The 22,562-nt window shown below is 36.3% G+C and overlaps 1 protein-coding gene across 6 annotated transcripts in view; it reads left to right on the plus strand.

The window, feature by feature from the left end:
* Positions 1 to 22,562, plus strand: part of ATF2 (activating transcription factor 2) — an 83,626-nt gene that overhangs the window by 14,009 nt on the left and 47,055 nt on the right. For 4 of the 6 annotated variants that reach the window (XR_003513695.1, XM_027557110.1, XM_027557138.1 and 1 more), the window contains exons 3-4: positions 10,407 to 10,481; positions 11,960 to 12,029. Coding sequence is in view for 5 of the 6 variants with exons in the window: in XM_027557110.1 (XP_027412911.1) it covers positions 10,450 to 10,481; positions 11,960 to 12,029 (102 nt within the window). In the remaining variant the exon portion in view is untranslated. Of the gene's footprint in view, positions 1 to 4,457; positions 4,576 to 10,406; positions 10,482 to 11,959; positions 12,030 to 22,562 lie in introns of all 6 variants that reach the window. The other 2 variants (XM_027557120.1, XM_027557129.1) reach the window with 1 other exon arrangement.

Below are 22,562 nucleotides of genomic sequence, written 5' to 3' on the forward strand. Positions count from 1 at the left end.
TATTTAAGTATTGCCAGTTATTCCAATAATGTCTGTCCTTTATAGCAAACAGATTCAGTCTAGAATCTCATGTTGCAGTTAGTTGTCATGACTCATTGGTCTTTTTCGATCTGAAACAGTTCCTTGATCTTTCCTTGACTTGGCACTTTGAAAATTATGGGCCAGTTGTTTTGAGGGGATTTACCTCAATTTGGGGTTGTGTAGTATTTCTTCATGATTAGATTCAGATTATGTGTCTTTGGCATGACTATCATGAAAGTGATGCTGTGACCTCCTCATTGCAACCCTTTGGTTGCAATGATATGGATACTGATTTTTCTTATTTTTAGTATTGTTAACTTGTATCACTTGAGTAAAGTGATGTTTGCCAGGCATTTGTACTGTATATTACTCTTTTGTCTTTAGTAATTAAAATGTATTTTATGGGGAGATAGTTTGAGAGGATGTAAGTATCCTGTCTAATCAAACTTTCAGTTTATTCTTCTATATTGGTATATATCTTTTATATCAGATTAATGAAATCCTATTTTATTTATAATATCTATTACTGTCATTTATTTTGATTCTGAAATTGTCTGAGATCTAGCCACTTTCTGACTAAATCCATAGTATTCCTTCTTTCTTGCACAAGGTACTTAAGGCCCATCATGTATTTTTCCTGCTTCAGCCCTGGAATCAACCAATTCTTCAAGGATCCCAGGTTCCTTTTGGTTGAAAATGGCATTTTGACATCAAGGTCTGGGTGCTAAGTGGGCTTCTTGCTTATGTGTTATCAGTGTTCCTAGGCCCTCTCAGTGACACAGCTAGGGAAGTATGTGAATATATGTGCATATTTATACACATATCATCTGTGTTTCTGTATGTTTACATTGAAAATCATGAGTTTATACCAATATCTCTAAATCCCATCATCAGGATTTATTCTGTGTAATTATTTCCATCCTCTGTATAGTGTTGCCTATTTTCATCCACTGTATCCTTGAGAAATTCACTTATTCATTCATTACCTGCGTTACATGTAATGAATTGCCTGTTGCCACCAGGCCTTTTCCTCTCAGCAGGTAGGTATCCTCTTGCTCGGTCCTGATATCCTGTCTTGGGCTGATGCCATCCCTGTTCTTTACCTCACGTGGATGCCTCCTCACCCTTCTGGGGCACCGACATCCCACATCAGACTGCTTCCCCCTGCCTGCATAGACAGATCTTTCCTCACCTAACTCAGTCTCGTGTCCAGCCCAACCTCTTCCCCCCATGAGCACCTTTCTCTTCTTGTCCAGGTTCCCACACTCTGTACTTAGACAGGCTGCTCCCTCAATGGCCTGACTAATCTGTCTCCTGTGAAGATACCCTTATTTATGTTTTTCCTTGGAAGGTTGTCTTTTTATTCATTTTAAGTTACAAGAAATGGTTTGCTGGTTAATTTCAACCATTTCCTTCCTTTCATCTTTCCTTAAAGTGTTCTTCATTAGGATTTTTTAATTGGCGTCTTATATTATGTGTGGTTTTATTTGATAATGGGTCTATTGAGTAACTCTACAAGTTCCCAGAGAGTCTTTCTGTACTATTTTTTTAAAGTGGTTTACATAAAATTGCTGTATAGCTGGTAAGCAAAGAATTGCAACGCAAGACAGTTCATATGCACAGTATAGCAAAGCTTGCCAGCTGGCAGGCATAGTATAGCAGGAGAAATTTCTCATACCATTTTTTACCTTGAGTAAGTCATTTCACTGTTTAGGGCATCATTTGTAGTTTGCATAGTTAGGACTAGATCAGGAATACAATGAGGTAAATAATCAGAAATCCATGTTATAAGAAAGAGCCTCTGACCTGTATTCAAGAGAGAATTTTGGACTAACATTTTATTTTTTTGAATGGGCAAAAGGCATAGATAAAGTTGATGTTTAAGGATACAGATTTGAAAGGAGTAAGCTAGGATGATCTAATGTACAGTATAATGGATATAGACAACAATATTGTACTATAATTAGGTAATGTAAAATAAATATACAATGTCAGTTGTACTACAACATACAAATGTATCAAGGTAGCGTATTTTACACCTTGAATTTACACAATGTTGTATGTCAGATATCTTCCATTTTTTAAAAAAGATTGGGCAAAGGAAGCAGTTTAGAGATTACAAAGAGCCAATATATATATGAAAAGGTTCAATCTCATTTGTGTGTCAGGATATGCAACTTAAAAATTTTTTTCGCACTAATTTAACAAAAATGTTAAATATTCACTGTTGGTGTGAGCGTTGAGAAATTAGGTCTTTCTGTACACTTACAGGTAAAGTAGAAGTCAGTGTTATGTGTCTGAAGAGTTTAGCAATATAAATTAAGTCTTAAAAATGTGCCTTCACTTTGATATAGTAGTTTCAGTTCTAGAAATTCATCTAATGGAAATAATTACAGATATTACACAAAGATTTGTCCTCAAAAATAGTAACTGATGATGAAAATCAGTAAGAGAATAGTTGTAATAGAGCTCAGACAGTGAAGAATTCACCTGCACTGCAGGAGACCTACTTTCAATCCCTGGGTCAGGAATATCCCCCAGAGAAGGGAATGGCATACCTTTCCCTTCTGGTATGGTGCTTCCCAGGCAAGCACCCATACCAGTATGTGCTTGCCTGGAGAAACCCACAGACAGAGGAGCCTGATGGGTGACAGTCCATAGGGTCACAGAGTCAACACGACTGAGCCACTAACACACACACATAACGGAGTAATAGAGAATTAGTTATAAATATGTTGTATCTGTATGACACTGTAGATCTATATGGAATACTATATAGCCATTAAAATGACATTTAAAATTTAATGATTTTTATCAGGAGTCCCTAACCCCCCAACTGCAGACCAGTACCTGTTCTCAGCCTGTTAAGAACTGGACCGCACAGTGGGAGATGAGCATCAGGGAAAGTGAGTGAAGCTTTGTGCCATGCACCAATCCCCATCACTCTCCTCATGGGTTCAGATTACCACCTGAACCATCCACCCCCACCCCAATCCTCCACCTCCATCTGTGGAACAATTGTATTCCACAAAACTGGTCCCTGGTGCCAATAAAGGTTGGGGACTCCTGATACTATTTAATAATGTGGCAGAATTTCAGTTCAGTTCAGTTGCTCAGTTTTGTCTGACTCTTTGTAACCCCATGAACTGCAGCACACCAGGATTCCCTGTCCATCACCAGCTCGCTGCGCTTGCTCAAACTCATGTCCATCGAGTTGGTGATGCCATCCAGCCAACTCATCCTCTGTCGTCCCCTTCTCCTCCTGCCTTCAGTCTTTCCAGCATCAGGGTCTTTTCCAATGAGTTAGTTCTTTGCATCAGGTGGGCAAATTATTGGAGCTTCAGCATCAGTCCTTCTGATGAATATTCAGGACTGATTTCCTTTAGGATTGAAAGTTTGATCTCCTTGCAGTTCAAGGAACTCTCAGGAGTCTTCTCCAACACCACAGTTCAAAGCATCAATTCTTTGCATTCAGCTTTATTTATAGTCCATCCATATCTGACATCCATCTATACGATTACTAGAAAAATCATAGCTGTGACTAGACAGACCTTTGTTGGCAAAGTAATGTCTCTACTTTTTAACATGCTGTCTAGGTTTGTCATAGCTTTTCTTTCAAGGAGCAAACATATTTTAATTTCATGGCTGCAGTCACCATCTGCAGTGATTTGGAAGCCCAAGAAAACAAAGTGTCACTGTTTCCATTGTTTCCCCATCTATTTACCATAAAGTGATGGGACTGGATGCCATGATCTTAGATTTTTGAATATTGAGTTTTAAGCTAGCTTTTTCACTGCAGATGGTGACTGCAGCCATGAAATTAAAAGACGCTTGCTCATTGGAAGAAAAGCTGTGACAAACCTAGACAGCTCAGCATTTCACATGATGTACTCTCCATATAAATTAAATAAGCGGGGTGACAATATAAAGCCTTGACATACTCCTTTCCACTTTGGAACCAGTCCATTGTTCCATGTCCCATTCTAACTGTTGCTGCTTGACCTGCATACAGATTTCTCAGGAGGTAGGTAAGGTGATCTGGTATTCCCATCTCTTTAAGAATTTTCCACAGTTTGTTGTCATCCACATAGTCAAAGGCTTTAGTGTATACAATGAAGTGGAAATAGATGTTTTTTTGCAATTCTCTTGCTTTTTCTATGATCCAGTGGATGTTGGCAATTTGATCTCTGGTTCCTCTACCTTTTCTAAATCCACCTTAAACATCTGGAAGTTCTCAGTTCACACACTGTTGAAGCCTAGTTGGAGAATTTTGAGCATTATTCTGCTAGTGTGTGAGATGAGTGCAATTGTGCTATAGTTTGAGTATTCTTTGGCATTGCCTTTCTTTGGGTTTGGAATGAAAACTGACCTTTTCCAGCCCTGTGGCCACTGCTGAGTTTTCCAAATTTGCTGACATATTGCTGACATTTTAACAGCACCATCTCTCAGGATTTGAAATAGCTCAGCTGGAATTCCATCACCTCCACTAGCTTTGTTCGTAGTAATGCTTCCTAAGGCCCACTTGACTTCGCATTCCAGGATGTCTGGCACTAGGTGAGTGATCACAGCATCATGGTTATCTGGGTCATTAAGATCTTTTTTGTATAGTTCTTCTGTGTATTCTTGCCACTTCTTCTTAATATCTTCTGTTTCTGTTAGGTCCTGTATTAGGTACAATTATTTAAATAATTGTATTTTAAAGGAAATTGTAATATTCTTTTTTTTTTTAATTAAAAAATATTTGTGTATTTTTATACATTATTCTTTCTTTTTCTGTATTTTTCTGAGAGCAAATTTAAAGTTCTTTACAAAGTCTTAATTCAGCAAGTGTAATTTAGTTCATAATATCGAAAAATAGCAATGACCTCTTTGTGAACCCCAAATAAACCTTAAGCTTTAAAGATTTTTTTTTAGAATTATATTATGTAAGATTGATCATTTATGTGGTATACTTAGTAGTGGATACTGCTATGACTCTGTTATAACAAACAAAATTTAAACTATACCTTCAACCATGTTTGGAGTTCTAAAATAAAATGCCTTATAGCAATGAAATAGAAAAAATATGAAGAACATACACATGTTTATATGTGGAATTGTCCTAGAAACTGGAAAGAGAAGTCTGAGCTGGATATTTGATTAGCTAGTATAAACTCCGTCACTATTCTGGAAGTCTTGATAGCAAATAGTCTTGAGAGTATCTTAGTTCACTACTACATCCCTAGCACATAGCATAGAGTGAAGCACAAATTAGACCCTCAGATATTTGTTGAAAGGTGGAAAGTAGAAACCTTGGCAGTAAATCACAAGGAGAGGGAAGATGAAGAATATTAGAAGAGTTAAAAGAGAGATTAGAGAAACTAAAGAAACTGACTTCTTAAATCTTGTGTAGAACCCTCTGTGTACTCTTCATGCCAGTGATTTTCCTACCAGTATAGGTTGTAGAGTCTTCTCCTGTGTTCTTGGAAGAGGGTGTTTGCTATGACCACTGTGTTCTCTTGGCAAAACTCTATTAGCCTTTGCTCTGCTTCATTCTGTACTCCAAGGCCAAATTTGCCTGTTACTCCAGGTGTTTCTTGACTTCCTACTTTTGCATTCCAGGCCCCTATAATGAAAAGGACATCTTTTTGGGGAGTTAGTTCTAGAAGGTCTTATAGGTCTTCATAGAAATGTTCAACTTCAGCTTCTTCAGCATTACTGGTCGGGGCATAGACTTGGATTACCATGATATTCAATGGTTTGCCTTGGAAACGAACAGAGATCATTCTGTTGCTTTTGAGATTGCATCCAAGTACTGCATTTTGGACTCTTTTGTTGACTTTGATGGGTACTCCATTTCTACTAAGGGATTCTTGTCCACAGTAGTAGATATAATGGTCATCTGAGTTAAATTCACCCATTCTAGTCCATTTTAGTTTGCTAAAATGTTGATGTTCACTCTTGCCATCTCCTGTTTTAACACTTCCAATTTGCCTTGATTCATAGACCTAACATTCCAGGTTCCTATGCAGTAGTGCTCTTTACAGAATTAGACCTTGCTTCAATCACCAGTCACATCCACAGCTGGGTGTTGTTTTTGCTTTGGCTCTGTCCCTTCATTTTCTGGAGTTATTTCTCCACTGATCTCCAGTAGCATATTGGGCACCTACCGACCTGGGGAGTTCATCTGTCAGTGTCCTATCTTTTTGCCTTTTCATACTGTTCATGGGGTTCTCAAGGCAAGACTACTGAAGTGGTTTGCCATTCCCTTCTCCAGTGGACCACATTTTTTCAGAAGACTCAATATATGGACATCACCAGATGGTCAACAGTGAAATCAGATTGATTATATTCTTTGCAGCCAAAGATGGAGAAGCTCTATACAGTCAACAAAAACAAGACCGGGAGCTGACTGTGGCTCAGATCATGAACTCCTAATTGCCAGATTCAGAGTTAAATTGAAGAAAGTAGGGAAAACCATTAGACCATTCAGGTATGACCTAAATCAAATCCCTTTTGACTATACAGTGGAAGTGAGAAATAGATTTAAGGCACTAGATCTGATAGAGTGCCTGATGAACTGTGGATGGAGGTTCATGACATTGTACAGGAGACAGGGAGCAAGGCCATTCCCAAGAAAAAGAAATGCAAAACAGCAAAATGGTTGTCTGAGGAGGCCTTACAAATAGCTGTGAAGAGAAGAGAAGCAAAAAGAGAAAAGGAGATACACCCATTTGAATGCAGAGTTCCAAAGAATAGCAAGGAGAGATGAGAAAGCCTTCCTCAGTGATCAATGCAAAGAAAGAGAGGAAAACAATAGAGTGGGCAAGACTAGAGATCTCTTCAAGAAAATTAGAGTTATGAAGGGAACATTTCATGCAAAGATGGGCTCAATAAAGGACATAAATGGTATAGACCTAACAGAAGCAGAAGATACTAAGAAGAGGTGGCAAGAATACACAGAAAAACTATACAAAAAAGAGCTTCACGACCCAGATAATCGATATGGTGTGATCACCCACCTAGAGCAAGACATCCTGGAATGTGAAGTCAAGTGGGCCTTAGGAAGCATCACTACAAACAAAGCTAGTGGAGGTGATAGAATTCCAGGTGAGCTATTCAAATACTAAAAGATGATGCTGTGAAAGTGCTGCACTCAATATGCCAGCAAATTTGGAAAACTTAGCAGTGGCCACAGGACTGGAAAAGATCAGTTTTCATTCCAATCCCAAAGAAAGGCAATGCCAAAGAATGCTCAAACTACCTCACAGTTGCACTCATCTCACATGCTAGTAAAGTAATGCTCAAAATTCTCCAAACCAGGCTTCAACAGTACGTGAACCGTGAACTTCCAGATGTTCAAGCTGGTTTTAGAAAACGTAGAGGAACCAGAGATCAAATTGCCAACATCTGCTGGATCGTTGAAAAAGCAAGAGAGTTCCAGAAAAGCATCTATTTCTGCTTTATTGACTATGTCAAAGCCTTTGACTGTGTGGATCACAATAAACTGTGGAAAGTTCTGAAGGAGATGGGCATACCAGACCACCTGACCTGCCTCTTGAGAAACCTGTATGTAGGTCAGGAAGCAACAGTTAGAACTGGACTTGGAACAACAGACTGGTTCCAAAAGGAAAAGGAGTACGTCAAGGCTGTATATTGTCACCCTGCTTATTTAACTTATATGCAGAGTACATCATGAGAAACATTGGGCTGGATAAAGCACAAGCTGGAATCAAGATAGCTGGGAGAAATATCATTAACCTCAGATATGCAGATGGCACGACCCTTATGGCAGAAAATGAAAAAGAACTAAAGGGCGTCTTGATGAAAGTGAAAGAGGAGAGTGAAAAGGTTGGCTTAAAACTCAGCATTCAGAAAACAAAGATCATGGCATCCCATCCCATCATTTCATAGCAATTAGATGGGGAAACAGTGGCTGACTTTATTTTTCTGGGCTCCCAAATCACTGCAGATGGTGACTGCAGTCATGAAATTAAAAGACGCTTTCTCCTTGGAGAAAAGCTATGACCAACCTAGACAGCATATTAAAAAGCAGAGACATGATTTTGCCAACAAAGGTCCATCAAGTCAAAGCTATGGTTTTTCCAGTAGTCAAGTATGGATGTGAGAGTTGGACTATAAAAAAAGCTGAGCACTGAAGAATTGTTGCTTTTGAACTGTGGTGTTGGAGAAGACTCCTGAGAGTCCATTGGACTGCAAGGAGATCAAACCAGTCCATCCTAAAGGAGATCAGTCATGAATATTCATTGGAAAGACGGAGGATTTGAAGCTGAAGCTCCAATACTTTGGCCACCTGATGGGAAGAGCTGACTCATTTGAAAAGACCCTGATGCTGGGAAAGATTGAGGGCAGGAGGAGAAGGGGACAACAGAGGATGAGATGGTTGGATGGCATCACCGACTCACTGGAGATGAGTTTGAGTAAACTCCAGCAGTTGGTGATGGACAGGGATGCCTGGCGTTCATCAGCCCATGGGGTCGCTAAGGGTCAGACACGACTGAGGGACTGAACTGAACTGATGGGTTTGTAGAAGCTTGCCCGAGAGCGGTGTGCTGTAGTAACAGTTCTCTATCTGCAGTCGTTGTCTTCTCTGACAGTTTAGAGTTGAACAAAGCCTCCTTCCCATGCTTTCCTAGGAGCATATTTTCACCCTTGATGTGAAAGGGAGATAAACCTGGATTTAGAGGTTTGAGATTAGCATTTAAGCCTGCTGGAGAAGGTGCTTCGACTGTTGTCTTTACAGCTACCTCAGCTAGATATTAGGAAATAGTATAAGGAATGGGAATTGTTATTGGTTGGCTAGAAAATAATCTGCTGTGTATATAAGGAACTTCTTTTGTAGAATGGGACAGTAGTAGTCATGGGGGTAGAAAAGAATACCAAGGGTTAATTCCTTCAGAAAGCTTTTCTATAAGTATTGTATTGGTTCCCTGAACTACTTCTATATTTTTAATATTTTAACTCTTATTCTTAACCAGATTGTAGTGAATTTCTGTTTTCTTTCTTCTGCTTGACTAAAAGTTTCTCAGAGTGGAGGGTCTGTTTGTTTTTTTCACCTTTGTGTCTTTGTGTGTGATGTTTAAATGTTTCCTGAACTCAACTGAGTTTAAATATTGCTTTGATTTTTCAAAGTAATATGAACTGCATCTTCTTACTGGTTTTAGGAGTTTATTGAGATAGGTAACATAATCTAAACTTATCTGGTTCATATCATATAGCAGTTTATTCATTCCTTAGTATTTAATGGGGGCTTCCCAGGTGGCACTAGTGGTTAAAGAATCTACCTGCCAGTGCAGGGGACACAAGAGGCACAGGTTCAGTCCCTGGTTGGGGAAGATTCCCTGGAGTAGGAAGTGGCAACCCACTCTAGTATTCTTCCCTGGAGAATCCCAGAGACAGAGAAGCCTGGCAGGCAATAGTCCATGGGGCTGTAAGGAGTCAAGATGACTGAGGAACTAAAACGTTCTCTCTCTTTCAGGAGAACTTTCTTCTTCCTATCTCTTATATCATCTTTGATTCCGGGACTCAGAACTGTAGCTATTTGCACATTTCTCCACAGGAATTACCCAATTCTGTTGAGCAGGACATTCTTCACCACATTTATAAGCAATATTATGTAAAAATAATTTTTCTCTTATGTACCGTTGGCTTTTATGGATAAGCATATAGTTAACTCTGTTCGCCACTAGATGGGGTTTCAGTGAATGTAATGGAGTATTAGCTGGGTTTAAAAATGAGACACTTAGGGGAGGGAGGTGGGAGGGGAGTTCAGGATGGGGAACACGTGTACACCCATGGCGAATTCATGTTGATGTATGGCAAAACCAGTACAATATTGTAAAGTAATTAGCCTCCAATTAAAATAAGTAAATTTATATTTTTTTTTAAAAATGAGACACTCACCTAAGTAGTTTAAGTGTTGTACTCATCCTTAAGCTAATATCAGATAAGTAAGCTATGAAATTAGGGAAGAGGGAGCTCCTTCAACTACATTGTGGCAAATAGACTTTGATGAATTAGGCTGAGAACCAGACCACGCTGACTGCATTTGAAAAAATTTAAAGCTTTCTGAATAGGTATTTTGAAATACGAGGTCTCGTCTTTTTGCCAGACTTCAAAAGTCAGGATTTTCACTCTTAATTATTGCCCTTCAACCACAACCTTAAAGGCTAAGCTAAATGTTTCTCTTTTACCTTATGGTAGAGTTGGATATATTTTGCATTTATATGGGTGTTTTGTTTTAGGAGCAGAGCTCTATTATAAAGATTCTTAATAGTGAGTGGGTTTTTGGATGACAGTAGTTACAGAGAGTGTAATTATCTGAGTTTTTTTATAAGTGTTTCAAAACTAAATACTTAATAGTGTGAAACCACTTTGTTTTTCAGTATCCTTGCCATGAAAAAGAGGACGTGATAAGTTGTTCAGCTTATGAAATTCAAGTTACATGTAAATTCTGCCAGGTGTGTATGCAATAATTTGGTATTTTGGGCTATTCAAATTTTATTTTTCATATTGTAGATTATAAGTATTTTCATAGGTTATTTCTAGATCATGTTTTTTTAATATATAAATAAGGAATACTTATTTATATAGTATGTAGTTTAGCTGATACTCCTATTGTATTTTTAAATTATTAAATAGAGCATCAAAGTACACTCAACTATGACAAAGATAAATATATATATTTGATTTCTCCTTAAATGAGTTCCAAATAATACTAGTCCCATGAGGTGAAAAAGGGTTCAGATAGAAAATGGATGTGGCAGATATGCTGCATTCTAGGTGCTCTTCTGGTCATTTCCCTTGAATATACTGTCTTTGAAAAGTCCTGCCTCCCAAAAGAAATAGTCTAGCACTTCCCAAATCTGACTATAATAGCTATTGTCATCTCTGTTTGTGAAGGGGTTTTTCTGAAAGGTTTTTGAAGGTTACATATTTCTGAAAGGCTAACAAACTAGTGTTGAAAAAGGAATAATTTTACAGAATTGTTAGTTCATTCAAATATAATTGTTACATGTAATTTGTAGGAAGAAAGCAAAAACAAAAACCTGCAAGTTAATGGAAGGACTAATTGGGAACTTTCAAGTCTAAATCAAAAAGTAGGAAAATAATATTGACTTGAAGATGTCTTTTTTTGTAGTTTTTGGTTTAAATCAGGATCCAGGAAAGTCCCCATATTGTATTCTGTTTAATATGGTTTATTCAACCTCTTTTAACCTAAAGCAATTCCCCTCTACTTTCTCTTTTCTTTTATTCCCCATGACATTTATTTTTGAGGAGACCAGGTCTTTCGTGCTGTAGAATTTCGCTAATTGTATCTTAGCAGTGGAGTTTGACCTTTTTGTCTATCTCCTTTATTTCCTGTAGTAGAATCTAGAAAAGCTTGATTCGATTTCAGGTTTGGATACAGCCGCACCCTCCGCCCCCCACCACGAATACTTAATGTGCTTTCTATTGTCTCATCAGGGGACTCAAAATATTTGTCCCACTTTTGGTGACGTTAACTTAACACTGACCCATGAGTTCAGATGCTGTCAGCCTGACGCAGCCATTATGAAGCTCCCATCACCTTTGCTCCTGATGGTTTTATCAGACATTGATGAGAGTTGCCTATCCATTATTTCATTGGTATTTAAAGTAGTGATCTTCTAATTATTTCATTCTTTCCACACTTATGCTACTGAACAGGAAAGGTTTAACCTAATAGATCAGAGTTCTTAACAATTTTTTCTATAATGTAAAATCTGCATGTTGCATGTCTTTATTCATAGTAAGAAAATGGAAGGTGGGGTTAAGATGTCGGTAAAACTGTTTTATTTCACATTCAGATAGAAAAGGTAAAAAACTTAATGAAAATCAAGTAATACTACATTTTAAGTTCTTTATTTAAAAATCTGTACTGTAAAATGTTTAACTATCTCTGAATGTTTTATTATAGGCAATACAAGGACCTGTGGAATATGAGTGATGACAAACCGTTTCTATGTACTGCCCCTGGATGTGGCCAGGTAATACATAAAGTATTTGGTATGTTCACATTTATTAAACACTTATGACAGTGAATGTTGTCATTAAGGGGATTCCTTTACGATATTTTGTACAATTTTGGAGTTAGAATGAAAATAACCCAGAAAAATTTGGAGAAAAAAATTCATTTTCCTCAGCAGCATATCTGAATTTTAAAGAAGACAATCTAATATGGAAAAAAAAAGTTAAGTCTTGTAAGGGAAAGATGGAAAACCTGGAAAAAACACAAGGTTTAAAAGTATTTTCATTTGACCATTATTGGTTAAAAATCATTGTAAACTGCCCAGTTGGAAATCAGATACATTATCTTATATGAAAATTGTTTTATTTGCTGAACTCTTGTGAAATTAACTAATTTTTACCTCTGAGTGAATCACTAATGTACAGCATATCACTAATATACTAGTGTTATTAAGTCTAAAATCTTTAGGCTTGTGTGGAAACATTTTCAGAAAATAATATTTTAGTGTTTCAGAAGATATTTCTGTGGTTTTCAATAGGCCATTAAATAATCTAATATTGTTATAATAATCTTAAAATAACTATAGACACTGAGGAATGAAAAAATAAATTTAATGTGTAGTAAAATTGTAGAGTACTTAAATATATAAACTGTAAATCATAAATATTAAAATGTTTCTCTGGTTCTCATTGTTTTCTTTAGTTGATACTTTAAGTTGAGATATAATTTATATACAGTAAACTGCATATTACTTCTAAGTGTACAGTTTGATACATTTTAACATATGTATGTACCCATAAAACCATCACAATTCAGATAGTGAACGTATTCGTCATCTCCCAAAGTTTCCTGTGCTTGTATTGCCTCCCTCTCACCCCTCCCAATCCTGTCAGCGTCTGTTCTGCCTTCTGTCGCTATAGGTTAGTTTTTATTTTCTAGAATTTTATGTAAGTGAAATCATACAGTATGTACTTTTGACTGGATTCTTTCATTCCACATAATTTGCAGTTTCTCCCTTTGTGATCCATAGTTAATTCCTTTTCATTGAGGAATAATATTTCCGTAATTCACAAGCAGTTACTTATTCACTTGTTTATGGACTTTTGGCTTATTTCCAATTTTTAGTTGTTAGAAATAAAGCTATTGTGAATGTTTAAGTACCAGCCTTTGTGTGAACACATTCTTTCTTTTCTCTTGGGTGACTACCTAGAAGGGTAGTGGTGGGATCATATGTTACATATAATAGGAAACTGTCAACCTGCTTCTAAAAGGCAGGAACCACTCACTATTTCCACTAGCAGTCTGTGAGCAGTCCTGTTGTATAATACCCTTGCCAATATTTGGTGTGGTTCTTTTAATTTTAGTCATTTTCATTGGGTGTATACTGATGTATTGTGTGTTAATTTGCATTTCATTGATGAAAAGATGAGCACTTTTTCATTTGCGTATTGGCCATTTTTATACCTTATTTTTTGTGAAATATTTTCAAATCTGCTTGTTTTTTAAAATTGGGTTGTCTTTTAATTATTGAGTTGTATGAGTTCTTTAAATATTCTGGATACCAGTCCATCTTCAATTCTTTCTTTATGTCTCTGGTTTCCAACTTGATTTTCATAATATGAAAATAATCTGTCCATCAAAAGATGGACAGATGTTTCTAATTTTAATGAAGTCTGATGTGTTAATTTTTTCTCTTTGGTGGTTGCTTTCTGTGACTTATCTAAGAAACTGTTGCTGACCTTTAAGGCACAAAAATACTCTCCTTCATGTTCCTCTGAAAGTTTGGCTTTTCATTTAGGTCTCTTGCCTTTTGAATTAATATTTGTGCATAAGTATGAGGTAGGAGTTGAAGCTCACCTTTTTTTTCCCTTATGGCTTTTCAGAGATTCTAGTGTCACTTGTTGAAAGATTTTTTTTTCTTTCTCCATTAAATTGCTTCATCCCTTTTCTTGAAAACCAAATGATTTGTAAAGCATGGATCTGTTTCTGAGCTTCTATTCTGTTTTTTCATCAATCTGTCAAGTTTTATGCCAGTACCATATGTCTTGATTACTCTAGCTACATAGTGAGCCTTCCAGTCACTTAGGGTAAGTTCTCCGATTTAGTTCTCCTTTTTCAGGATTGTTTCAGATGGTCTTTTAATTGTAGTCCTTCTGGTGAGGGTGTAGTGGTATCTAAAGATTTTAGTTTACATGATGTCCAGTGATGTTGAGCAGGATAAAAGTGGGGCTTCCCTAGTGGCTCAGACAGTAAAGAATTCGCCTGCAATGCAGAAGACCCAGGTTCAATCCCTGGGTTAGGAAGATCCCCTGAAGAAGGAAATAGCTACCCTCTCCAGTATTCTTGCCTGGAGAACTCTATGGACAGAGGAGCCTGGTCTTGGGGTCACAAAGAATCAGACACAACTGAGCGACTAACGCTTTCACTTTAACAGGATAAAGGTAGAAGTTACCAGAGTTGGTGATATTTTAAATGGGTTGGTCAGTGAATGCCTCTGTAATAAGGTGACACTTGAATAAAGATGTGGAAGCAAACCCTACACATACCTTGGGGAAGAATTTTTCAGAGTGAAAGAACAACAAGTTTAAGGCCACGAGGGAAGAAATGGATTTGGTGTGTTTAAGAGCAGAAAGATGACTGCTGTAACTGGAACATATAGTGATTAACTAGGATAAGGGTAGGAGATGAGGTCAGAAAGGTAGGGGAATAAAAAGAGCCCATAACCTGTAGAGCTTTTTTGTTGACTGTGGTCTAAGGTGTTTGGGTTTTATTCACAGAGGAATGAAAAGCCATTGCTGAGCTAATAGTAGAAGCTGGGAAAGTAGACTGGCAGCAGTCAGCTGAGAGATAATGGTGGTTTGACTAGGTGTTAGTAATGTACATATAGAGAAATAGAGTGATTTGACATATATTTAGGAGATAAATTTTGTATACATTTTTCTATATATTCAGGAAAGCAATTTCCAAAATCCTTTTCCACTAAAATTTTGGATATGATTTACTTATAATGGTAAATTACATTTACTCCTTGGATTTGGGACTAAGTTAAATAGAAAGGTGGACTTAGAGAGTCCACCACTTAAAAAGTCCACCACTCTTTTTTTTAATGGACTTAAAAAAAAGTCCATTTTGCTGAAATGGACTGTACAAAGAGAGCGTAATTCTGTAACCCCTGGATTATAGCTAATACAGTATATTTCTCAAGCCAGCCTTTGGACCATGACCAATTTTGCTGTGTTGTTCTAGGAATCATTCTTGAAAAATCAGTCTCAGATAAGTCCCTGATTCTTTGTCTTATTCTTTTCTGCTTAAAATAGTTGGAATTATCATCTTGTGATTGACTCTTTAGTAATATATATGCCACTTTTAATAAAAAGCATTGTATTTAAATTTACTTAAGAAATAAGGTTAAATGAAGCTTAGCTCTCATCTGGCATTTAACCAAATGAAGATTAAATGCCAACAAAAGATCAGAGAGGATGAGAACCCAAGATCGAATTAATAACATCTAACTTTCCCAGTTTTTGGTACCTCAACCCCAAAACTGGGAGATAGAACCAGTGAGAGAATGAATTCAATAAAATTAGGGGAATTAAGGTAAATGAAAATGAGATAGTTTTCAGGTAGAGAAAATATTTTAAAATTGCTGAGGAAAAGTACACAATCTGTTCAAGCACACCCATACTGTTTATAGACACTATTAATGCTTCCTTAGCTGATGAGATGAGGCAAATGGAACATTACACAACACATCCCAGGGGTAAAGCCAGAGCTTATTCACCTCAATACCAGATCCAGGAAGTCTGGGAACTTTTTGATACTCATTATTTGAGTTCTCATAGCAGACTGCCTTGTACATGCCCAATCCGTGGCACAAATAGTCAAGAGACTGAGAGGTAGACTACCCCTCAGGCCACGAAGAATAGGAAGGAGAGCCTTTGTAGAGTCTTCGGCAGATAGCAAGGGTGTTCCAGTGCTTTATCAGGCCTGAAAATCACCCAACTGTTCTTCCTCAGTATATATATATCAGCAGCATTTCCATCTAATGATGCTGTCTATAAATCAATCTATTATTATTTTGACATTTTCTACCATCAGAATGTTTATATTTTTGGCAAAGCAGCAGCCATTTTACTTCAGTCATATTAAAAATACTCCTTCTGCACTCTCCTTCATTGTGGATAAAAGTGCAAGATGGCAAATGCATTTACGGTTTGACCCAGCAATCCCACTTCTGGGATTCTGTCCCACAAATGTTATGTCAAAACTATGAAAGGACATATGCCAAGGTTATTAAATATATGTTCAATATATTTTGTTACCTGGGAATCGTTGGACAGCAGTTTTCCATGGGAATAGAAGCTGAAAACTACAAAGCTCCTTGAAGCTTTAGTTTGGAAGTGACAGGGCATCAGTCCTGTAGCATTCTGTTGATCATGCAAGTCACCAGACCAGCTCAGACTCAAGGGGTGGAGAAATAGGTACCATCCTCTGGATGGGAGAACCAACGTTAACCACATGGCAAAGGGAGGAGGGTATATATCATACCAAAAGGAATTTGTGGCCATGTTTTACAATGTGCCACAGATGAATACTGCAATATTTCTAGGTAAAGTAATTCTTGGGATTGGTCTCAAAAAAAGAAATGCTTTGGGTGAATTGTGAGTAGCGATGAAATGAGATGGATCATAGGTTGATAACTGCTAAAGCTGAGTGAAGTGTACCAAGGGTGTTTATTACACTATTTTTTTTTAATTTACTTAAATTCAACAGAAGAAAAAGCAACCTATGGCTGAATATAAGAACATGTGTGTATCAGAGATTGCTTAAAATACTTAATTTTTTTAGAAAATATGAAAAAATATTGTTAGAATAGTTTTTTAGACTCCCTTTTATGAAAGGAGATAACACTCATTTTTCTTCTTCTCCTTTCCTCCTCCCTTGATGTCTGATAATAATTATTTTTCCATTGGTAGAGTTAGAAATACATTTTGATAATCCATACTCCCCATATTTCTTCAGTTTTACTTCTGTATTTAAGTAGTATAGAGAGGAAGGATGAGAACTAAGCTTTAAGGCACTCCAGTGTTTAGCAGTCAGAAAGAGGGGAAGGACACAGAGGAGGCAGAGAAGCAGCAGACAATGAAGAAAACTGTTCTAGAAGTCAAGTAGAAAAAGTTTCAAAATGTGGAGAAACAGTATAGTCATATAGTTGATAGGATAATTCAGTATTTACTATTGAATTTAGGAATATGGGGACTGTTAAGACACCCTGGTAAGAGTAGTTTCAGTGAAAGAGCAGTGACGACAATGAGATTGGAGTCAGCCTGAAGAGTAAATGTGGAGAATCAGAAGTGGAGACTTTATAAGATACCTTTTGTAATAGCTTAAAGGGAACAGTGAAATACTGCTGGAGGAGGATTAAAGATGGAGCTTTTTTGTTTTGAATTTTAAGTTGCGACTATCACAGCATACTTTACACTGTAGAGAGAGGAATTGTTGCAAAAATAGGGTCCTTAAGAGAGGATGGGATTCAGTGTTCAAGTGGAAGGACTGGCCTTACGTAGGACCATGGACAATTTATCCATAGTACCTGAGAATGAAAAGTCAGGAAGAGGTGTAGAAGGTTTGAATAGAGAAAAGGAACCATATCAAAACTTAGACATACAAACATGTTTCTTCGATATGGTCACCATCACATCAGATCAGATCAGTCGCTCAGTTGTGTCCAACTCTTTGCGACCCCATGAATCACAGCACGCCAGGCCTCCCTGTCCATCACCAACTCCCGGAGTTCACTGAGACTCACGTCCATTGAGTCAGTGATGCCATCCAGCCATCTCATCCTCTGTCGTCCCCTTCTCCTCTTGCCCCCAATCCCTCCCAGCATCAGAGTCTTTTCCAATGAGTCAACTCTTCACATGAGGTGGCCAAAGTACTGGAGTTTCAGCTTTAACATCATTCCTTCCAAAGAAATCCCAGGGCTGATCTCCTTCAGAATGGACTACATTTCTGTATATTCCATTGCACAAAAGAAATTATCTTTAGAGGCTATGGCATATTGTTATTAAGAGATGCAGGCTGAGACAAAGAATCAACCTTAACAACAGACTGATCGGCTTGTTTTTTAATATAATAACCAGGAAGTAGGAGTCCCAGGTTGGCTGATTATGTAATCCTCATCATGCTGCTTCCATTTTTAGGTCCAAAATGGCTTTTCAGCTCCTGACATGAAGTCCACATTCCAGCAGTAAGGGAGGGAGAAGGGGAAGCAGAGAAGAGCATGTATACACGCATCATTTTAGGAGCATTAACTGGAAATAATGCAAACAGTTTTCACTCATTCTTTTGATCCCAAAAGAATATGGCCACCTAACTGCAGAGAAAGCTAGAAAATGTGGTCTTTGTTCTGGGCAGCCAAGTGCTCACCTAAAATTTAGAAATTCTTAATTTGAAGGAAAAAGAGTAGTAGATATTAAGGGACAGCTGGCAGTCCTTGACATAATTTTCAGAGATGATTTTGAATTTGGGAACATAACAAAAAGTCATTTGGAGCCAGAGTCTGGTTAAGCTGGGCAATACTAAAGCTACCAGTTGTGAGTTTAGTTAATAGTAATATATTAGTGTTGGTTTCTTAGTTTTGATAAATGTGCCACAATAATATGAGAACACTAGGGGAAACAAACTGAGTAAGGAGTGTACAGGAACTCTGTGTACAATTTTTGCAACTTTTCTGTAAATTTAAAAGTTTTCCAAAATAAAAAGTGTATTCAAAACAGTAATGAAAAAGGTCTACCTGAGAAACTCAAAAGTTGCTTGTGAACCATAGAATAGAGCTTTCAAATATTTATCAAGTGTGTAGCATACCATGTCTAAATTTGTGCTCCAACTTGTTTCAAAAAAGATTGGAGGAATTAAAAGTTCCATATAATCGTTGTTGTAGTAACAAAAGCAATTACAATGATACTAACATTTTTCAACTTAGTCACTGTGCTACTAAGCTTATGTGGGTTATGTTATTTAATCCTGCACCAGCCCTATGAAGTTGGTGCTACTGGCCTCATTTTACACATGTACAATCAAATATACATTATTGAATGCCTCTCAGTCACAGAACCTGTGAACACTGGAGATAAGTGTGAACCCAAGCCTACTTTTGTGTTATGTTTATAGCAAAATATCGCAAAGCCTTCGAGGTATATTTCAATAGGGGTCTTTGAATATGTATCTTTTTCAGTGAACATTAAAAGTTTTTCTTTTTTCTTAATTACAAAAGTATCACTGAGAATGCTGACAAAGTAAAATCTAGAGAGGATGTCTGTCAACATTTTGTGCATTTCCTAAGTCCTTCCCCCCTTTTATTTTTCAAACAAAATTGGGATCATACCGCATGTATTAATTTGTATTCTATTTGTATGCAGATGACATTATATAGTATTATCCTATACATTATACAGTATAGCACTGTACTATATTACATAGTATATTATACATTATATAGTATGATATATTGTGTGTTAATTGAAAACATGAGTTTGAGTTCCTATATAGTGTTCTGTTGTCAGAATATGTCCCAAAATCTATTTACCTATTCCTCTTTTATGGCCTAAAAATTAATTATTATGGCCTAAAAAAATCACAACATTGTGATGAATATTCTCTATAACCCCTTATGTACATCTCCCTAATTCCTCAAAATACATTTTTAGAAACCAAATTATCAGATCAAAATGTATACACATTTTTAAGGCTCCTCATACATTTTTTCATATTGTTTTTAAAAGCGAAAACAACTTTTTAGTTTCACTAATAACTTTAAGTATTGTTGTCATCATGAACACTTCATTCCTAGGTATTAATAACTTTTTGGCATATATTTGTTCTCTGAGATACTTAAAATAGTCTAATCTATATTATAGTAATACTTTATAAGTGTTACTGGCCAAATGATAACTGGGCCAAGGTCAGCATCATCCATTTGTTAAATCTTGCTTGGACTAGGAATAGTTATGGTCTCTCTCTAGATTCAAATAGTAATTTCCTAGGAAATCAAAAATTCTATTAAGCATTGATTTTAGAAGCACCAATCTGATGGTGGTAGTACAAATTATTTTTTGTCACTAGTTAACAACATTCTTCCAAATTTGAGTTTTAGCTTTAAAACACTTAATGAACTTAAATTTTCAAATAGATTTAAAAAATTTTAAGTATATTTTGTTGATAATGTTATTTCAGAGAGACCTATAGAAATCAGTGCAAAAGTTTTAACTGTTGGCTCTTTCTAGTAAATTTTTTTATGTCCCAGTCACTGTTAGGTATTTCATAGATAGACTTTTGATAATTTCATTTATTTTAACATGATGTTCCATTGAATTTGGTAAAAGAGACAAAGTTGAGATAATTTAGTGAAAGAGTCTTTTTAACATTGAAATTTTTACATTTTATTGATAATAGCTTTGCTTTTGGTGATGCTCTCATTGAAAATTTTTTCTTTGGTGAAATGTTAATACATTATAACTTTTTTTAAAGGAGATAAAGATTTCATTTTATTTAATCTGAAGTTTCAATGAAAGTATGGGAGAGTGTGTGTATCTGTGTGTATTTGATCAGTAACTCCCTGGTGTTAAATTAGAGTACTTAAATTCGTGAAAGAAGTAGTAAAATTGGCTATTGGCCTAATGACCTTATAATTTAATACCTATTTAATGTTTTATATTAGGAATAATCATCTATGTCATGGATATAAATGCATGTATTAAATGCAGAATGACTCATTTCTTAAGTTAATTCTGATAAGAGTGTTCACACTTTGGAAACACAAATTTCTCCAACACCTGAGCTTAAATTAATTTTTTATGGAAGCAACTATTTCACCGCTTCCTATATTTGTCAGGTTACCCTTAGTTTTTAACCCTGTAAGAGACATTGTTGGCCTATTCTAACTTTCTTGACTGCCTTTCCCATTGTTTATTCAGCTGCATGTTCAAAGTCTTTCTTATTTGACAAAACACTGCACATGTATAACATTTTCATTGGAGTAGTGCTCTCAATTGCCTGGAAGAAAGAAATTGTATGAATGCAATATATTATTACTAGCAGTCCCACTCCAGTGTTCTTGCCTGGAGAATCCCAGGGACGGGGGAGCCTGGTGGGCTGCCGTCTATGGAGTCGCACAGAGTCGAACACGACTGAAGTGACTTAGCAGCAGCAGCAATATCATTATTTTTCTACAAAACTTATTTTTAGAATAAACCTTTTAATTTGTCTGGAAAAGCAGTTCAAATAGATTCTTGCAAAACTATTTTAGCTTGTAGTAGCTGTTTTGTATTTGTTGAAAAAATAATGCATTTTACATATATATATATCTTTTCCTGGTGACTGCCTTTTGACACTGTTTTAAGTTTCTCGTTATAGGTAAATAAGTCTTCTCAGATGGTAGGCAACGTTATAGATATAGATAATATCTATATCATGATAAAGATCCATGATACTTGATACAGGAGTGTCAATGTATCAACTTGATACTAACTTGTATCAAGTATCAATTTCAATGTATTTTACCCATGTATAAAAATATTATATGATTAACAGTTCCTTTATAAATAGCATTTAGATAAACTTGATCTGTGTTCTCTTTGAAACTTTGTGAATTCATATTCCTGGCATTTCTCCTTTTACTATTCATATGATCTTAAATGTATTTTATGGTCCTTTTACCTGCTACTTTTCACTTAGAATCAATCTTGTTGGTATTTTCACATATTTTGTACAAAACATAATGTTATTTATTGTATATGTAGTTGCTGTTTGATTTGAATATTTGTGTTCAAACCAGTAACTAAGCAGAGGATACCGTTGGGATAAAATTCCTAGGAGATAACTTTGTAAGCTTGTCTGTTAATTATGCTGACTTTGCTGTTTTAAAATCTAAGACCTCTACTAAAATGCATTTATTTGCAAATGTTTAATGATTACCTTCAGTGGAGAAGCCACATTGTTAGGTTCTTTGGAACATAAAGTGAATCTTGCTTTAAGATACTTGTAAGACATTCAAAACTGTAATGCAAAGTAAAAAGCAATGAAGTAGTGCTGGTAAATCCTATCGCTATGTTCATTCTCCAAAAGCTTCGTTATTGGAAACTCTACGAAAGGATGACTATTTCTTATTTTTCCAAATTTGGAAAGGATTCTTATACATAATGACAAAGCAGTAGGAAAATAGCACTTGCATAGGGCAGAGCTAGATTATGATTGCTCAATGATTGTTTCAGTTGTAAATGAGTAAGTCAAGGGATAGAGTTACTCTTTGTATATGTATACTCATCTTCAATGGGAATACAAACAGGTTCCAAAGAGGGGACATATTAATAATTTTCCACTGGTGTACAGTAACTTAAAGACTTAGTAGAAAGCATACTTACATGAGAAAACAATATAACCAAATTAAATTAACGCTTAATTCACCTTTAGGAACAGTCTGTGGTTTGGTGGTTTTTGTTTCTTTTAGATTGGGCTTGAAGATTCAGTTCTTTACTTGTAAGGAGTTCATTCT

This window comes from Bos indicus x Bos taurus, chromosome 2, assembly GCF_003369695.1.
Source record: "Bos indicus x Bos taurus breed Angus x Brahman F1 hybrid chromosome 2, Bos_hybrid_MaternalHap_v2.0, whole genome shotgun sequence".
NCBI classification, from domain to species: domain Eukaryota; kingdom Metazoa; phylum Chordata; class Mammalia; order Artiodactyla; family Bovidae; genus Bos; species Bos indicus x Bos taurus.